Consider the following 18,929-nt stretch of genomic DNA (forward strand, 5'->3'; position numbering starts at 1 on the left):
AACAGGAAACCTCCCTTCAAGCTTCAATTGACTTGTATTATCCAAAAAACAGCTCAGTATAATTGTTATGGCATTGCAGGTGGTAAGTGCTGAGCTGTTCAAATCCCAGAGGGAAACTTGAAACAACCACCACAACTGTTTTTGCAATTTGTATTTTTATTTCAAGATCCGTGCATTGAATTCAGTAGTAATAAGTCTACCAAGTCTTTTTTACAATTTTTTTACGAAACGAAACATTTATTAATAAAATAAATGATTTTAATCCCATACATAGGTCTACAAATTACTACTATGATAACTCCTAAATCCCCTAATTAATCTAGCTCCCAGTTACACCTCCATTAAGGCAACATTAAAACAATATAGATTTCAACAGACCCAGGAAAAGCACACAATACCCTGGGCAGTGATTTTTAAAATGAGTTCTCTTAACCACGGTTCCTGAAGACGGCAGCTTGGTACATAGAGGCTGGAGGCTTTTCACACTTTTTGGATCTTAGAATGCCTTCTTCCTTACATATAACCTCATCTCCTTTATACATGTATAATGTAAATTCTATTATTCCAGTATGTCTTTGCATTGGGGGAGGTGTGGTGTTGCGGTAGTGTCACTGGACTGGTACTCCAGAGATCCAGGGTAATGCTCTGGGGACCTGGGTTCAAATCCCACCATGGCAGGTGGTGAAATTTGAATTCAATAAAAATCTGAAATTGAAAGTCTAATGATGACCATGAAACCATTACTGAATTTTGTAAAAACATATCTGGCTAAAGGGCTATTGCCCTTTAGAGAAGGAAATCTGCTGTCCTTAACTGAGCTAGCCTATATGTGACTCCAGACCCACAGCAATGTGGTTGACTCTTAAAATGCTCTCTGAGCAAGGGCAGTTAGGGATGGGCAATAAATGTTGGTCTAGTCAGCGATGCCCACATCCCATGAAGAAATTTTTTAAAAAGTTACTTTTCCCATAATGTAAATCTTTCATAGTACTCATATTATCACTAATCTTTGGGAAAAATAAACACACTGTTTGGCTTAGCCTCTGTTGGCTAGCTGTAACATCTTACCATCTCTTTGAAATTCCAACTCAGGTTTATCAATAAAAGCAAATGTTCTTTACACCTCAAATTCTAAAACTTCAGCATGCTTACGTATTTAGCATTTCAGACCTAGTTTCCCTTCTGATAGTTAAAAGCACCCAGATCAGCTGTCTGTAATTCAATTAAAACCCACACACACACTACACACAGAGAAACTAATCCAACCCCCACTATTAACCTACGTTTACAATAAATTACAATAATATTATGAAAATTATTATATTTTCATGATCCCTCCATCCTTACTGGAAAATGAACCATCATAATTTAAAAATACAACTTCATTTTCTTAACCAACCTTACAGTACCTCATCTACTTACTTATTTACCCACACTCTAACATTACCAGATGCATGCATTAATATAACAATATATATACAAATCCTTGGTATCAACAGAAAACATTCCAGCCCAGTGTCCAGGTTTTAAAATGTCCAATTTTCCCTTTCAGCTTTAAACTCTTGACAATGGATCTGCAATCAGATTTTCTCATCCAGCCACATGCATAATCTGTAGATTAAATGACTGCAATAATAAGCTTCATCTGAATAGCCTTGCACTTTTGTCTCAAAATTTGTCCAGAAACTTTAAACAACTGTGGTCTGTATAAACAATTGTTTATGATGAATTATTTACAAGGTAAATCTCAAAATGCTGCAATGCTAACACCAGACCCAAAGTCTCCTTTTCTATTGTTGAATATCCTCTCTGTTGTACATTCAAAATCTATGAAAAATACCCTACTGGTTTCTCAATTCCAGTGTCAACTTCTTGTAACAATACAGCCCCAATGCCTATAATGCTTGTGTCAATGGCTAACTTGAATTGTTTGGCATAATTCAGTCCTGCCAAAACTGGTGTCATAGTCAATAGAGTTTTCAAACTGTCAAATGCCTTCTGACATTCCAGTGTCCATTGAAACTTCTTGTTCTTTTTTTAATAGTTCAGTCAGTGGAGCAACCACACTGTTAAAATTTGGTACAAGTTTCCGGTAAAATCACTCATGCCCAGAAATCTCAAAAGTTCTCGTTTTGTTGTAGGCACAGGGAAATCCACGATAGCTTTGACTTTCACATCTCTAGGAGCCACCTTACCATGTCCAACGGCTTGGCCTAGAGACATAACTTGCGCTTTCGCAAATTCACTTTTAACCAAGTTCATCACCAAATTAGCTCCATGTAATCTACAAAACAATTCTTCCAGATGTTGTAAATCCTCCTCCCATGTTTGACTGAAAACTATCAACTAAACAAGCACAATTGCTCGGTCCTGCAGTTACTTTGTCAGTCTTTGAAATGTTGCAGGTGCATTTTTCATACCAAACCGTATGACTTTAAATTATATAATCAATCTGGCGTCACAAAGGCCGATATCTCCTTTGCTGTCTCCGATAACGGTACTTTATGATATCGTCTTAGCAAGTCAATATTTGTGATAACTTTTGATTGTCCCACTTTCTCAATGCAATCTTCTAACCATGGTATAGGATATGAATCCGCTTTTCTCACCACATTCACCTTTCGATAGTCCATGCAGTCTTTTGCGTTCCATCCGGTTTTGGTACCAGTACAATAGGCAAACTCCAGTTACTACAACTAGACTCAATTATGTCATTTTGAAGCATAAACTCAATTTCTCTCTGTCCTTGTGATAATTCTGCTGGATTTAATCTATAAGGATATTGCCCTATTGAAGATGAAGCTTCTACGCATCCATCATGTATCACTAAATTTGTCCTCCCCAGCTTATTCCCACAAATAGCTTTGTGTGACTGCAATAGTTTCTCAAAATCACTTTGACACTTGTCTAGAAGATAACTCAATGTTACCTTTAAATTTTCATGTATCCCCTTATTATCCAGTTTGATTAGAGGAAAATCAATTTCAGAATCCTACCTTTCTCTTTATCTTCCACCACTAACACCTCCTTTTGCTCCTCTTCCCTGTCAGAGTACTTTTTGAACATATAGGCATAGACAATTTTCTAAATGGGGAGAGAATTCAGAAATCTGGAGTGCAAAGGGACTTGGGAGTCCTAGACCAGGATTCTCTTAAGATTAACTTGCAGATTGAGTCGGTAGTTAGGAAGGCAAATGCAATGTTGGCATTTATTTCGAGCGGACTAGAATATAAAAGCAGGGATGTGCTGCTGAGGCTTTATAAGGCTCTGGTCAGATCACATTTAGAATATTGTGAGCAATTTTGGGCCCCGTATCTCAGGAAGGATGTTCTGGCCCTGGAGAGGGTCCATAGGAGGTTCACAAGAATGATCCCAGAAATGAAAGGCTTAACATATGAGGAACGTTTGAGGATTCTGGGTCTATACTCGATGGAGTTTACAAGGATATGGGGGGGATCTGATTAAAACTTACAGAATACTGAAAGGCCTGGATAGAATGGACATGGGGAAGATGCTTCCATTAGTAGGAGAGACTAGGACCTGAGGGCACAGCCTCAGAGTAAAGGGAAGACCTTTTAGAATAGAGATGAGGAGAAACTTCTTTAGCCAGAGAGTGGTGAATCTATGGAATTCATTGCCACAGAAGGCTGTGGAGGCCAGGTCATTGAGTGTATTTAAGACCGAGAGAGATAGGTTCTTGATTGGTAAGGGGATCAAAGGTTACGGGGAGAAGGCGGGAGAATGGGGTTGAGAAACCTATCATCCATGATTGAATGGCGGAGCAGACTCAAGCCGAATGGTCTAATTTCTGCTCCTATGTCTTATGGTCTTTACATGACACACCCTCTGCTTCTTTCTTCTGTCTGGATTATTTATTAAATAATTTACTTCACTCAGTTTCTTTTCCCCGTAAGGCCCGCTAAATCTTGCCTTTAATGAGTTACCCACTACTGGTAACAAAACTAGCACTTTTCCCCCAGCAACACATTACAAGCTTTAGCTTTCCTGTCTGCCCTCACTTACATCACTTGCTATGATATCTTTAAATGTTCCCTAGCTAACTCACATGCTCTTGCCATTTTATCTCATATAATCCAGGAGAGTAGTTCCTGAATTTTGACCCACCAATTTCTGATGAAACAATTTCAGTGGTCCTCTTAACTCATGACTATAAACGAGTTCAAAAGGACTAAAACCAATTGTTGCATTAGGAACATCCCTAATAGCAAATAACAGGAATGAAATTCCACAACCCAATCATGTGGATAATCCTGACTATACGCCCTCATCATAGTTTTTAAAGTTTGATGTCATCTTCACAAAGCCCTTTGTGACTCAGGATGGTTGTTAACTTAAACCACTTTGACATGAAAGTTGAACCCTGATCTGATTATATTTCCTTTGGTAACCATAGCTTGTAAAATATTTAGTCAACTCTTCCACAATTCTCTTTGTTGTAATATTTCTAAAATGTATCGCTTCAGGAAGCCTTGTAGATACATTCATTATGGTCAGTAAGTACTGATTTCCACTTTCAGTCTTAGGGAGGGGTCCTGCACAATCCATCATGACCCTAGTAAAAAGTTCTTCAAATGCTGGAATTGAAATTAAACTGCTGGCTTAATCACTGCATGTGGCTTCCCTATCACCTGACATGTGTGACGTTCTACAGAATTTGACTACATCTCTATGCAATGCAGGCCAATAAAAAAAGTTTTTGCATTTTCGCCTGAATCTTTCTAATTCCTAAATGTCCCCCCATTGCCCCCCCCTCCCCCCATTGGAATTTCATGAGCTATCCTCAGAATCTCATTTCTATATCCAAATGGTATAACAATCGGGTGCACTTCTCTCCAGCTTTCATTTGCTGAAACATGATAAGGCCGCCATTTTCTCATCAAAACTTTACCCTTAAGGTAATAACATTATAGTATACATTTTGCCTCTGTTTCTGAGTAAGCTGTTTGATATAACTGTCTTATTTGCATATTCTTTTTCTGAACTCCACCAACTGCCTTTAGCTTAATATCTCAGCTACATTCTCCATTCCTTCTTCCTGAACAATCTCATCAAACACAGTTTCAGCTAATTTGGACTTCAACATCTTCTCCCTGCCTTTTTACTCCCCGTTCTTCTTATTTCAACCTGTGAGCCTGTGATCTTGTTATCACAAAATCTGGGAACAATCCAGGATGCTCTCTCTCTCTGCAACACCTCTGTTGAAAATACTTCTACAAACTGCTCAACTACCATAGGGATCACCCACATTTGCGACTCAGCTATATCATTACCTAAAATAAACTGAACCCCTGCAATGGGCAATTTTCCCACTTCTCCAACAACCACCTCACCTGTTTTCCACTTACTCTTTAAATTTACCTTCCACAATGGAATAGGTTTAACATCTCCATGAACCCCACTTATTATCACCTGGTCCTGCAATACTCCCTCTAAACAACAAACATCACTATCCAACAACATTAAAGATTTACTAGCCCCTGTGTCTCTTAAAATTTTAACATATTTGCCTACTTTACCCAGTACACAAGGAAAGACTTTCCCTTTACATACAAAATCTTTAAACATTTCTGCAACCTGCTCTTCAGAACTCCCTAGGGTAAATTGTAAACACATTCCCACTTCTTTACCTATCACTGCTTCTTCCTGTTTTGCCTGTACACAAACCACTGCTTTTTCCTGTGCCTGAACCTCAGAATCCACAGTACTTTTACTTCTGGAACTTTTCTGCACTTCGGTAATCCTATCAGATTTCCCTTGCAATTTCCAACACACTGACTTAGTCTGTCCAACTTTATTACAATGAAAATACCTCAAATTTTCTACCCTCAGCAGCTTTTTTATTCTGAGAAAAAACATCCTTGGAATTTCTATCTACTCCTCTTCCCTGAATACCCACCTTCCTTTCACCCTCCCACTTTCTATCCTTCTCAGAGTTAAAATAGTTATGAAAAAAAGGTTTCGCTCAATGAACTAACTCATAATCATCAGCTATCTCTGCTACCTGTCTTACTGTTTTAACCCTCTGTTCCTCCATCTGAGTTCTTACTACCAAAGGAATTGAATCTTTGAATTCTTCCAAAATGATTACCTCTTTAAGAGCTGCATATATCATCTCTATCTTTAATTCCTGTTTCCACCAGTCAAAATTAATTTGTTTCACTCTCTCAAACTCAATATAAGTTTGCCTAGGCTGTTTTCTCATATTCCTAAATTTCTGCCTGTATGCCTCAGGAACCTACTCATATGCACTCAAAATAGCCTTTTTTTTTAACCACATAATAGTTCACCGACACTTCTGACAGTGAATCATAAACCTCATGCTTAACCCACCAACCTGGATTATAACAACAGTGACCAGTTTTCCTGTGGCCATTTCATCTGTTTAGCTATCTTCTCAAATGAAATAAAGAGTGCTCCAACATCTCTTTCTTCAAACTTCAGAAGAGCTTGTAGAAATTTAAACATCTCCCCAATGGGTTTTAGGTGAAAGGTTTCCTTATCATCAGAACTTTCCTCAGCATCTGATGTCTCCTTTTTTAAAATTCAGCTGTTTAAGCAGGTACTCTCTGTCTCTTTCCTTCATTCTCTCTTCCATTGCTAACTTTTCCCTCTGGAGATCAAGTTTTCGCATTTACATTTCTTTTTGAAATAATCTCTTTTTCCCTTTTTCTGCTGCCTTTAGATCCAGTTTTTTTCATTTCTAATTCTTTTTCATTTTTGTTTGCCTTCAGTTCAAGTTTTCTCAGTTCCTTTTTCAAATTCAAGCCTCTTAATTTCTAACTGAAGTTTTACTATCTCCAGCTGTGACTCACTAGTGTCAGGTATCACTTCCAACTTTAAATGCTGTGCTATCACTCCAACTATGTTTGCTTTCTTTGCCGCTACAGGTAACCTCAACTGCAACTTATCCGCCAACTCTGTTAACTTACCCTTAGACACTTTTTGTAACAAATCAGAGTTATATCTTTTACTTCCAAAAACATTTTAAGCATGGATACAGCCATTTTTGCATTCTCATCACTTTAAAATTACCTCACACCAACTCTTGAATTCAAAGTGCTTCTTTTACTCGTAACCTTAAGATTCACCAATTCCAAATCAATAAAGGAATTTCAAATATATCCCACAAAGAGCCTCTGATTTTGTTATGGCACAGCAGATGGTAAATGCTGAGCTGTGCAAATCCCAGAGAGAAACTTGAAACAGCTACCACAACTGTTTTTTGCAATTTGTATTTTTATTTCAAGATGCCGCCTTGAATTCAGAAGGAATAAGTCCACTGAGCCTTAGAGGTATTTTACAAAACTAAATTAAACATTTATTCATAAAATAAATGATTTAAAGCACATACATAGGTCTACAAATTACGACTATGATAACTCCTAAATCCCCTAATTAATATAGCTCCCAGTTACACCTCCATTAAGGCAACCAGAGAAGAAGATAGATTTCAACAGACCCAGGTAAAGCACACAATACTCTGGGCAGTGATATTTAAAATAAATTCTCTTAGCTTCAGTTCCTATAGGCAGCAGGTTGCCACATTGAGGCTTGAGGCTTTTCACACTTGTTAGATCTTAGAATGTCTTCTCCTTACACATACCCTTGTCTCCTTTATACATGATTCCCCTTTTTTAATGTAAATCCCATTGTTCCAATATGTCTTTCGACCACTCCTAGAATACTGTGAAACGTTTTGGTCCCCTTATCTAAGGAAAGATATACTGGCATTGGAGGCAGTGCAGAGAAGGTTCACTAGGTTGATCCTGGGGATGGAGGGATTTTCTTATGAGGACAGGTTGAGTAGGCTGGACCTGTACTCATTGGAGTTTAGAAGAATGAGAGGCAACATTATTGAAACATATAAGATTCTTCCAGGGTTTGACTGAGGTAGATGCTGAGAGGTTGTTTCCCCTTGTGGGAGAGTCTAGGATCAGAGGGCGCAATCTCAGAGTAAGGGAATGCCCATTTAAGACAGAGAGGAGGAATTTCTTCTCTCAGAGGGTAGTGAATCTGTGGAATTCTTTACTGCAGAGGGCTGTAGAGGCTGGGTCATTAAGTCTATTCAAGGCTGAGATCGACAGATTTTTAATCAGTAAGGGAATTGAGGGTTATGGGGAAAAGGCAAGAAAGTGGAGTTGAGGATTATCAGATCAGCCATGATCTCATTGAATGGCGGAGCAGACTTAATAGGCCAAATGGCCTACGTCTGCTCCTATGTCTTATGGTCTTTGCAACTTTACTTTTTCCATAATATATGTCTTTTATAGCACTCATATTATCAGTAATCTTTGGGAAATATAAACACATTGTTTGGCTTAGCCTCTGTTGGTTGATGGTAACACCTTACCATCTCTTTGAAATTCATGACTCTGATTTATCTAAAAATGCAAATATTCTCCACACCTCACATTCTAAAACTTTAGCCATGTTTACGTACTTAGCATTTCAAACCCCATTTCCCTTTTGATACATCAAAGCACCCAGACCAGCTGTCTGTAATTCATTTGAAACCCACGCACACACCTACACACACCTAATCCAAACACCACCGTTAACCTACCTTTATAATAAATTACAATAATATTATGAAAATTATTACATTTTCATGACAATAATGCATTCCAGGCTTACTTTCTTATCAAACTGTATGTAAATGTTATCTATTCAATCAAACATAGAAACTAGCTTTATGCTTTTTTTTCTAGTTTATTGGTGTCTCAACATTGTAAAATTATTTCATGCAACATCCTAGTCATTTTATCTCCAAAACTTTCCTGTCTAAATGAATCTTGCATGAAGGCGATTCTAGGGCACTGTTCAGCCATTCGTTGTTAAGCTTCATCAGTAATTGTGACTTGTCTGAGAATCTAATTTTTTAGTAAAAACATTCAATAAGAAACCATTCAAGTTTCCAATTATTCCTTTCCCTCTTTCTACCCTCCACTTACTCTATTTAGTGGAATGGAGCAGGTGGATACGAACAAGGAACAGGAGTAGGCCATTTGGCCCCTCGAACCTGCTCCACCATTGAATCAGATCATTGCTGATCTGATCGTAACCTCAAATCTGCATCCTGCCTACCCGAAATAGCCTATCACCCCCTTGCTTACCAAAGAATCTATCCACTTTTGCCTTGAAAGTATTCAAAGACTCTGCTTACACCACCTTTTCAGGAAGAACATTCCAAAGACTCAGGACCCTCTGAGAGAAAAAATTTTGCCTCATTGTTTTAAATGGGTGGCCCTTATTTTTAAACAGTGATCCCTAGTTCTAGATTCTTCCACAAGAGGAAACATCCTATCCACATCCACCCTGTCAAAACCCCTCAGGATCTTATATGTTTCAATCAAGTCACCTCTCTTCTAAACTGCAGCAGATACAAGCCTAGCCTTTCCTGATAAGACATCCCACCCATTCCAGGTATTAGTCTGGTAAACCTCTGAACTGCTTGCAATGCATTTCCATCCTTCCTTAAATCAGGTGGCCAATACTGTACATAGTACTCCAGATGTGGTCTCACTAGTGCTCTGTATAACTGAAGTATAACCTCACTACTTTTATATTTAATTCCCCTTGCAATAAATGATAACATTCTATTAGCTTTTCTAATTACTTGCTGTACCTGCATACTAGCCTTTCGCGATTCACGCACTAAGACACCCACATCCCTCTGTATCTCAGAGCTCTGCAATCTCTCACCGTTTAGATAATATGCTTCTCTTTTGTTCTTCCTGCAAAAATGGACAATTTCACATTTTCCCACATTATATTCCATTTGCCAGATCTTTGCCCACTCACTTAACCTATCTGTATCTTTTGGTAACCTCTTTATGTCCTCTTCACAACTTACTTTCTTTCCTAGCTATGTTTGTGGCATTAGCAAATTTGGCAACCATCCCATCCATCACTTCATCCAAGTAAGTTATATAAATTGTGAACAGTTGATGTCCTAGCACTGATCCCTGTGGCACACCACTCATTACATCTTGCCAACCTGAAAAAAGACCCATTTATGCCTACAATCTGCTTCCTCTTGGCCAGACAATCATCTATCCATGCCAATATGTTATCACCTATAACATGAGCTTTTATTTTCTGCAATAAGCTTTGATGTGGCGCTTTATTAGATGCTTCCTGAAAATCTTAGCATCCACCAGTTCCCCTTTATCCCACAGCACATGTTACTTCCTCAAGTAACTCCAATAAGTTGGTTAAACATGATTTCACTTTCACAAAACCATATTGACTCTGCTTGATTACCTTGAACTTATCTAAGTGCTCTGCTATAGCTTCTTTAATAGCTTCCAACATTTTCCCTATGACAGATATTAAGCTAACTGGCCTGTAGTTTCTCACTTTTTGTCTCCCTCCCTTTTTGAATAGTGGAGTTACATATGCTATTTTCCAATGAAATGAGACCTTCCCCAAATCTAGGGAGTTTTGGAACATTCAGCCAATGAATCAACTACCTCACTAGCCACTTCTTTTAAGACCCTAGGGTGAAGTCCATCAGGACCCAGGCACTTGTCAGCCCACAGCTCCAATAATTTACTCAGTACCACTTCTCTGGTGACTGCAATTTTCCTCAGTTCCTCCCTCCCTTCCATTTCCTGATTTATAGCAGCTTCTGGGATGTTACTTGTATCCTCTATAGTGAAGACTGATGCAAAATACTTGTTCAATTAATCTGCCATTTCCTTGCTTTCTATTATCAATTCTCTAGATTCACTTTCTATAGGACCAACACTCACTTTGTTAACTTGTTTCTTTTTTAAATTTTTATAGAAACTCTTACTTTCTGTTTTTATATTTCTGGCTAGCTTTTGCTCATACTCTAATTTTTCCCTCCTTATTAATCTTTTAGTCATCTTTTGCTGTTCCTTATGTTCTGTCCAATCTTCTGGCCTTCCACCTATCTTTGTATAATTATATACTTTTTAAAAAAGGTTTGATACTATCCTTAATCTTTCTAGTTAACCATGGATGGTGTGTCCATCCCTTCAACTTTTTCTTACTCGTTGGAATGCATCTATTCTGTGTTTTCTGAAGTGTCCCCTTAAATGTTTGCACTGCATCTCGGTTGACCTAACCCTTAACCTAATTCCCCAATTCACTTTCATGCCCTCATAATTGTCCTTATATAAGTTTAAAAACCTAGTCCTGGACCTACTCCAATCTCCTTCAAACTGAATACAAAATTCAATCGTATTATGGCCGCTGCTACCGAGGAGCGTCTTCACAATGAGATCATTAATTAATCCCATCTTGCTGCACAATACCAGGTCTAGTAGAGCTTGCAGGCATAGTAATACTTTACCATGTATTCCTCAACGTATAGATGGCTATGAATTACTGTCTACAATATTACGCTGAAACTTGACATGGCAATGTTGCGTAGGGCAGGGGAAAGAATTTTTATCAGGAAACTTGGAAATTTGAATTTCCCTGCACGCTGTGGAATTTTGACTCTAGTCCTCTAGTACTGGCCTCATGCTTATCCCCAGATTTATTCACTGTCCCATTGGTAATCATGCCTTCAGCTGCCTCAGCCAAAAGTTCTGCAATTCCCTCCTTGAACCTGTCCACTTCTCTATCTCTTGCTCCTCCTTTAATACACCCCTTAAAACCTACCACCTTGACCAAGTTTCTAGCCGTCTGTCGTAATATCTTATATGGCTTGGTGTCAAATTTTGTTTGATAATGCTTCTGTGAAGCATCTTGGAACATTTTACTTCATTAAAACACTATTATAATTACAATGTATTGTTCCTTAATCCTCCTTCAGGTACCATGCCCTAAGAATGCATTGGCAAACATGGACTTCCATTGGATTGGTCCTGGATTATACTTGGCAAAGTACTGTAGTGGTTTGCCATTGCCTTCTGCAGTATGGCTGACCAGGAAACTCTCCTGCTCTTACTGCCTACCATTAGGCATATTGGAAGGATTCATAGGCTGACAATCAACCTGTTTGGCCACATTATGAGTACACCTTCCATGGTCATCAAGCCCTGAGTGGGACTTGAACCCAGAGCTTCTGGCCCAGAAGCAGGGATGCTACCACTGTGCCACAAGTCTGGTCTGTTCCTTAATACTAATTTTAAGTTTAATTGCACATCAAAAAGATTATGCGTAACAGTTATGGGACCTTCTAATAGTAATTACTGGCAAAACAAAATCATGGGGAGAATCTTATCTATGTCAGGCGGGCTGGGCGGGAACAGGAACAGAGCCAATTGCTGCCCGCGATCGGCTGCATGCTGCCATTTTACGTGGGCGGGCCAATGAAGGCCCGCCCAGCATAACGCATGGCCGGCAGCGCTCAGTGCTACCTGTGCAGGCAGGGGGAGGAGGGAGAGTCGGGGCCTGCGCTCTTTCCATGCCCCAGGGAGATTAAGTAGATAATAGAAGTTTATAAATAATAAAGTAAAAAATTATTTAAATATGTCCTTTTGTGTGACAGTGTCACATGAGCTGGGACATGTTTGTGATGTCAACAAATTTTATTAATTTATTTTATACAAGCTTCCTGCCCATGAATAGGTTTCCCGAAAAACACGAAGGCCGCTTGGATGGATAGGCAGCGTTGTTAACAACTTTAGTGGCTTTTTTAATGCCCTTAATAGGCCGCTGACAGTTCGGCGGGTGTGCAGCTGCCTCTGGCAAGCGCCTGCCAAATGAAATATCAAAATGATGCACGATGACATCGGGGCGCACGCCCAACATCATCACACACCATTTTGCGTGTCGGTGTGTTGGGCCCACCCCTGCACACTGACAGCAACATTCTGCCCCATATTATAGTTATAACATAGAAGGAGGCAACTCAGTTAGTCCCACTCCCCTGATGTTTCCCCATAGCCTTGCAAGCTTTTTCTCTTCAGATTGGTTATTGGTTCACTTTTGAAAGCCAAGATTGAATCTATCTCAAACACACTGTCAGGGAATGCATTCCAGATCCTAACCACACTCTGCATGAAGAAGCTTTTCCTCACAATGCCTTTGGTTCTTTTGCCAATCATCTTAAACTTGTGTCTTCTGATTATTGATCTTTTCACCAATGGGAGTTTTTTGCTATCTATTCTGTCCAGATCCCTCATATTTTTGACCCAAATTTCCTCTCAATCTTCTCTTCTCTAAGGAGAATAGTCCCAACCTTCTTAATCTGTCTATGTAACTGAACTCCCTCATCCCTGGAACGATTCTCATAAACCTTTTCTGCATCCTCTCTGATGCCTTCACATCCTCCCTAAAATGTGGTGGCCAGAATTGTACACAATACTTCAATTGATGCCAAGCCAGCGTTTTATAAAAGATTTGTCATAACTGCCTTGTTTTTGTACCATGTGCCTCTATAAAACCCAGATCTCATCTGCTGTATTAAACACTTTTTCTACCCACCCTGTCACCTTCAATAATTTGTGTCTATGCAACCCAAGTCCTTCTGCTCCTATACCCCTTTATTTTATCTTGCCTTCCTACTAAAATATATCACTTCACACTTCTCTGTATTCAATTTCATCTGCCACTTGTCCACCCATTTCACCAGTCCTCAAAATTTATTACTATTCTCCTCACAATCCACAAAACTTCCAAGTTTTGTGCCATTTGTAAATTTTGAAATTGTGTCCTGTACATTCAAGTCTAGGCCATTAATAACAGGTCGAGAAAAGTTGTGGTCCTAGTTCTGAACTCTGAGGAATCCTTTTAGTCAGAAAAAACACTGCTGTCTGTTTCCTGTCAGTCAGCCAACTTTGTATCTATGTTGCCACAGTTCCTTTTATTCCATGGGCTTTAACTTTGCTGACAAGCAAGCTATGTGGCACTTCATCAAATGCCTTTTCGAAGTCCATTTACATCACATCAAAAACATTACCCTCATCAACCCTCTGCATTACCTCATCAAAAAACTCAATCAGGTTAGTTAAAACATGATTTGTCTTTAGCAAATCTGTGCTGGCTTTCCTTAATCAACATTTGTCCAAGTGACTGTTAATTTGGTCCTGAATTATAGGGCTGTATCTTAAGTTCGGCGAGTGGGGGGCAGGGCCCACTCGCCGACGTGTAAAATGACACGGGATGACATCGCCCCATGTAACTTACATTTTTAGGTCAGTGGGCGTGCAGCCAACTCGGCTGCATGCCCGCCGACCTGTCAACCGCCTATTAAGGCCATTAAAGAAGTAATTGAAATCATTAATGGATCTGCCTATCCACTCTTAAGGTGGGCGGGCAGGCCGGGAGCCTTGGAGGGCTTCTGAAAAAACATGAAACCTCATCTACGGGCAGGATGAGGTATCATGAGGGATTTAAAAATTTCAGAATATTTTAAAATAAAAGTTATGGACATGTCCCAACTCATGTAACAGTGTCAGATGAGGGGACATGGCAGCGAAATTTTTTTCTCATCTTTATTTAATGTTTCAAACCTGAGCCGATCTCCCTGAGGCAGCACTTTGCCTCAGGGAGATCTGTGTGCTCTTTTGTGCGCATGTGCAAAAGAATGCACTTCTGGCTCAGGGAATTCACCACCCCGCCCCAGCCCGCACAGAGAAAGCGCTTCCTGGCCTTAATTGGCCTGCCCACATAAAATGGTGGCACGGTCCCAACTGGGGGGCGCCAATTGGGAACCCGCCCGCCCACGCCTGCTCCCGCACATCCCCCCCCCAATGAGGGGAAAATGTTGCCCATAATTTCTGAAAGCTTTCCCACCACCAAGGTTAAACTGCTTTGCCTGTAGTTGCTGGACTTATTCCTACACCCTTTTTTGATCAAAAGATAAAAATTAAACATGAAAACATATGTAGCATAAAATGGAGTGAGGCCATTGCAGCGCTAAATTCTAGCTGTAAATGTTGCCTATTAAACGTTGGCGCTTCAGTCTTGGTACTTATCACCTTAATAAGAATATTAACTTTCAAAATGTCACTCAGGCAATGTTCCTGCTAAAACAAAATTAAACAGACAGCATTGACAAAAATAGCCATGTGCAACAATGAAATTTTAATGGGAACCATGCACTCAGGTATTCATCATTTGGAGAAATACCTGATGATTCATGTGGTTTACAATTTGGGAAGCTTTAAGAACATCGAGGAGTTTGAAATGTATGTTTTTTTTGCTTGTTGGGAATCAAATGCTATGCACTTATTTATCACAGATTTAATATTAAATTCACTGCCAGAACCTTAAATATTTGTATAATATTGCTTTCCAGGTTCTTACCCCAGGCTTTCCCTCAGTTTCAAGCTGAAAAGAAATATTGGTTACTTCATTCTACAAACATACATGCCCTCCATCTTGATCACCATCCTCTCATGGGTGTCTTTCTGGATTAATTATGATGCATCTGCTGCACGAGTTGCTTTAGGTATGACTTTTTAAATATCTGCAGGTTAGCATACTTCCTGTTATTTATTCCTTGTACAAACTACAATTTCTTTCATTCCTTTATACAGTATGTTTCACTCAGGAAATAATTTTGAGTAGCAATAATCAAGATCTCTAATCATGCAAACCACAATCTGGAAACATTGACAATTTATCACTGGCTGAACCTAAAAACCATTTATTTCTGGACGATCACTATACCTAACCCAGATCGCTAAATGCTCTAGAATTAGCTCGTGTAATAACAATCTGCTGTGAAGCATATCCATTTTACATTCTATGTATGCACTCAGATGGAATGTTTAAATATTTTAACCATCTAATGAGAATTTTTCACTGACTTACTGCAAGATTAAGTCATTTTAGAGTATCTTTTCAATTTGGGACCAAAGCCAGGTAGTTTTCTGAATGAGATTTTTAACCACTTGTGTTACTTGTGATCATGGCATGTTATTCAACAACCTGATCAGAAAATGTAAGATTTTTACTGTCTAAATGTTATGCAGTACTTTCATACTTAATAGTCAGGTTTCAGGATACTCTGACAAGATGCCATCTTAATCCTTTCAACACATTAGTGGCTATAGTGATTCTTGTAGTACTCGAGATAGATGTGAAAAATAATGGCTTGTCCAGGACTAATCCAGTTCTCTGAAGCAAATCACAACTTTCCCAAGGCCTAAATAGGCAGAAGAAAAACTTTAATAAAGTTTTTGGTTCCCACTTAGAGCCACTGCAATTAGAGAAGGTAATCAATCACCTCCAAGGTCAATTAATGTACTCAGGTTTGGCACCTTTAGAAAGGTCTCAACTGGATTCCTATCATGGCAACTTTGGGTGTAGCCTACTCAGTGCAAGAACTAGAAGATCATGTGGAGTTATTTATTTTTGTAAATTGTTATTGTTAATTCATTTAGGCACAAAATCATGATCTATCACAGAATCATTACACTGCAGAAGGAGGCCCTTCAGCCCATTGTGTCTGCACCAGTGCTCCAAATAAGCAATTCACTTAGTGCCATTCTCCCACTTTCTCCTCATAACCCTGAACATTTTTCTTTTTCAGATAACAGTCTAATTCCCCTTTTAATGCTTCAATTGTACCTGCTTCTACCACACTCACAGGCAGTAAATTCCAGACCTTAACCAGTGACTGCGTGAAAAAGATTTTCCTTGTGTTGCTTATTGCATTTTTACCAATTTCTTTAAAACTGCCTTCTCGTTCTCGGCCCTTTCATGAATGGGAACAATTTCTCCCTATCTACTCTCTTTGTTAGATCTCGGATCATTTTATTCACTTGTCAATGAACCACTATTACTTAGAAAATATTTATTTAATTGTTCCATTAACATTCAATCCAAGATACATTTTCTTTCTTAAATTCCAAGCACTTAAGGCACACAGGGAACCCTGACTATCATATAATAGTTTTTTCTCAATCAGAAGGCAGTTGCATTGCGTAACATTTAATTTTGGTACTAACATTGAACATGATGATCAGGATGTTTGGTCAAATAATTTATCATTTGGTTAGGACATTACTCAAGACAAAATTTTAGATATAGGTACCCCGAATTGTTTCAAATATTAGTTGCATCATCTTGCAATAATCATACTGGTGAATTTGTGTCAGGTGCTCTTTCAGTCTTGCAGTAATTATGTTATTATTGAAATTACTTTAAATTCACGTATATACCCATTGAAATATCCATTTGGATTTCCATTTCCAATATACACAGGGTATCAATAGATTACCAATGTGTTCCAATAAATTCATGTTAGACTACCTACTGATAGTGATTAGATTTTTGACTGATATAATGAAACTATTTGGAAAAGTTGCCATGCAGAGTAGAGTTCATATTGGATTTAATGCCATAAAAACTTTGTTATTATCTTTTTGATACATTACTGAAACTATTTCTTTACAGTCCTTGAAAAAAATATTGTTTATAGCTTTCTAAAATAGCTTAGATTATTTTATTCTTCGTTTTCTAGCATTATAAATGGTAATATCTAATATGAAAATGTTAGTGTATAAATGTTGATGATCATACATTCAAGGTCATTACATAATCCTTTTCAGGTATTACTACGGTACTTACGATGACCACAATCAACACCCATCTGCGGGAGACCCTTCCAAAGATCCCCTATGTTAAGGCTATTGATATGTACTTGATGTGCTGCTTTGTGTTTGTATTTTTGGCCCTACTGGAGTATGCCCTGGTTAACTACATCTTTTTTGGAAGAGGGCCACAGCGTCAAAAGAAGATTGCAGAGAAAGCAGCAAAAGCCAACAATGAGAAGATAAGAGCAGAAGCCAAGGTAGTTTTTTTGAAAGAGGGTGTTAGGTTGAAGTATTTCAGAGGGCTTTAGATTAATGCCATTGACTAGAATGCTTACTGTGGTGTATCAGTAGGTGGCTCAGCAATATTTTCCCAGCTGTTACAAAGGGAGGAATGAGGAAAATTTTATAATAGTGTAAATTCTGTTCCACCTCCCTGTAGTCATTCAGGATTGAACTTTTGCAGAAGGTGAATAAAATAATTCCTTAACCAAGCATTCCTTTGCCATCTACCAGTTGAAAACAAAATCCTTACATGTCAGGCCATCGCAATAGCATGTGATAATGCCAGTGACTGTCAAGGTGAGATGGATTGATTCTTTCTTGTTGGACATGGTCATTGCTTGACACCTGTGTGGCGCAAATGTTACTTGCCACTTACCGGCCAAAACTTGAATGTTGTCCAGGTCTTGCAGTATGCAAGCATGGACTGCTTCAGTATCTGAGAACTGCCAATCGTACTGCACACTGCAATCATCAGCAAACATCTCCACTTCTGACTTATGTTACAGGGAACATCACTGATGAAGCAGCTGAAAATGGTTGACCCTAGGACACTACCCTGAGGAACTCCAGCAATTTCTGGGGCTGAGATATTTGACCTCCAAAAACCACAACTATGTTCCTTTGTGCTAGATATGACTCTAAGCAGTGGAGACTTTTCCCCTTGATTCTCACAGGCTTCAATTTTGCTAGGGCTCCTTGATGCCAGACTTGATCAAATGCTGTCTTGTTGTCAAAGGCAGTGACTCTCACCTCACCTCTGGAATTAAACTCCATTATTCAGGTTTGGACCAAATTTGTATCGGTGAGCAGGTTATTGTTGAATAAGTGCCACTTGATACCACTGTCAACAAAAACTTCCATGGCTTTGCTGATGATTGAGAATAGCCTGATGGGACAGTAATTGGCCAGATTGGATTTGTCCTCCTATTTGTAGGTAGTACATACCTGAGCAATTTTCCATACTGTCAGGTAGTTGCCAATGTTGTAGTTGTATTGGAATAGCTGGCTATAAACGCAATTAGTCCTGGACTACAGGTCTTCAGTACTGCAGCTGACATATTGCAGCTGACATAGTACTGCAGCTGACATAGCCTTTGCCTTAGCCAGTGCCTTCAGCTGTTTCTTGAACATGTGGAGTGAATTGAATTGGCTAAAGACTGG

General features: G+C 39.0%; 1 protein-coding gene across 4 annotated transcripts in view; it reads left to right on the top strand.

The window, feature by feature from the left end:
* The window catches only part of gabrb2a (gamma-aminobutyric acid type A receptor subunit beta2a), a 395,193-nt gene that overhangs the window by 374,004 nt on the left and 2,260 nt on the right, over window positions 1-18,929 (top strand). For 3 of the 4 annotated variants that reach the window (XM_041193702.1, XM_041193703.1, XM_041193704.1), the window contains 2 exons: window positions 15,242-15,394; window positions 17,502-17,746. In XM_041193702.1, coding sequence (XP_041049636.1) covers window positions 15,242-15,394; window positions 17,502-17,746 — 398 coding nt within the window. Of the gene's footprint in view, window positions 1-15,241; window positions 15,395-17,501; window positions 17,765-18,929 lie in introns of all 4 variants that reach the window. The other variant, XM_041193701.1, reaches the window with a different exon arrangement.

This window comes from Carcharodon carcharias, chromosome 8 (assembly GCF_017639515.1).
Source record: "Carcharodon carcharias isolate sCarCar2 chromosome 8, sCarCar2.pri, whole genome shotgun sequence".
Classification (NCBI taxonomy): domain Eukaryota; kingdom Metazoa; phylum Chordata; class Chondrichthyes; order Lamniformes; family Lamnidae; genus Carcharodon; species Carcharodon carcharias.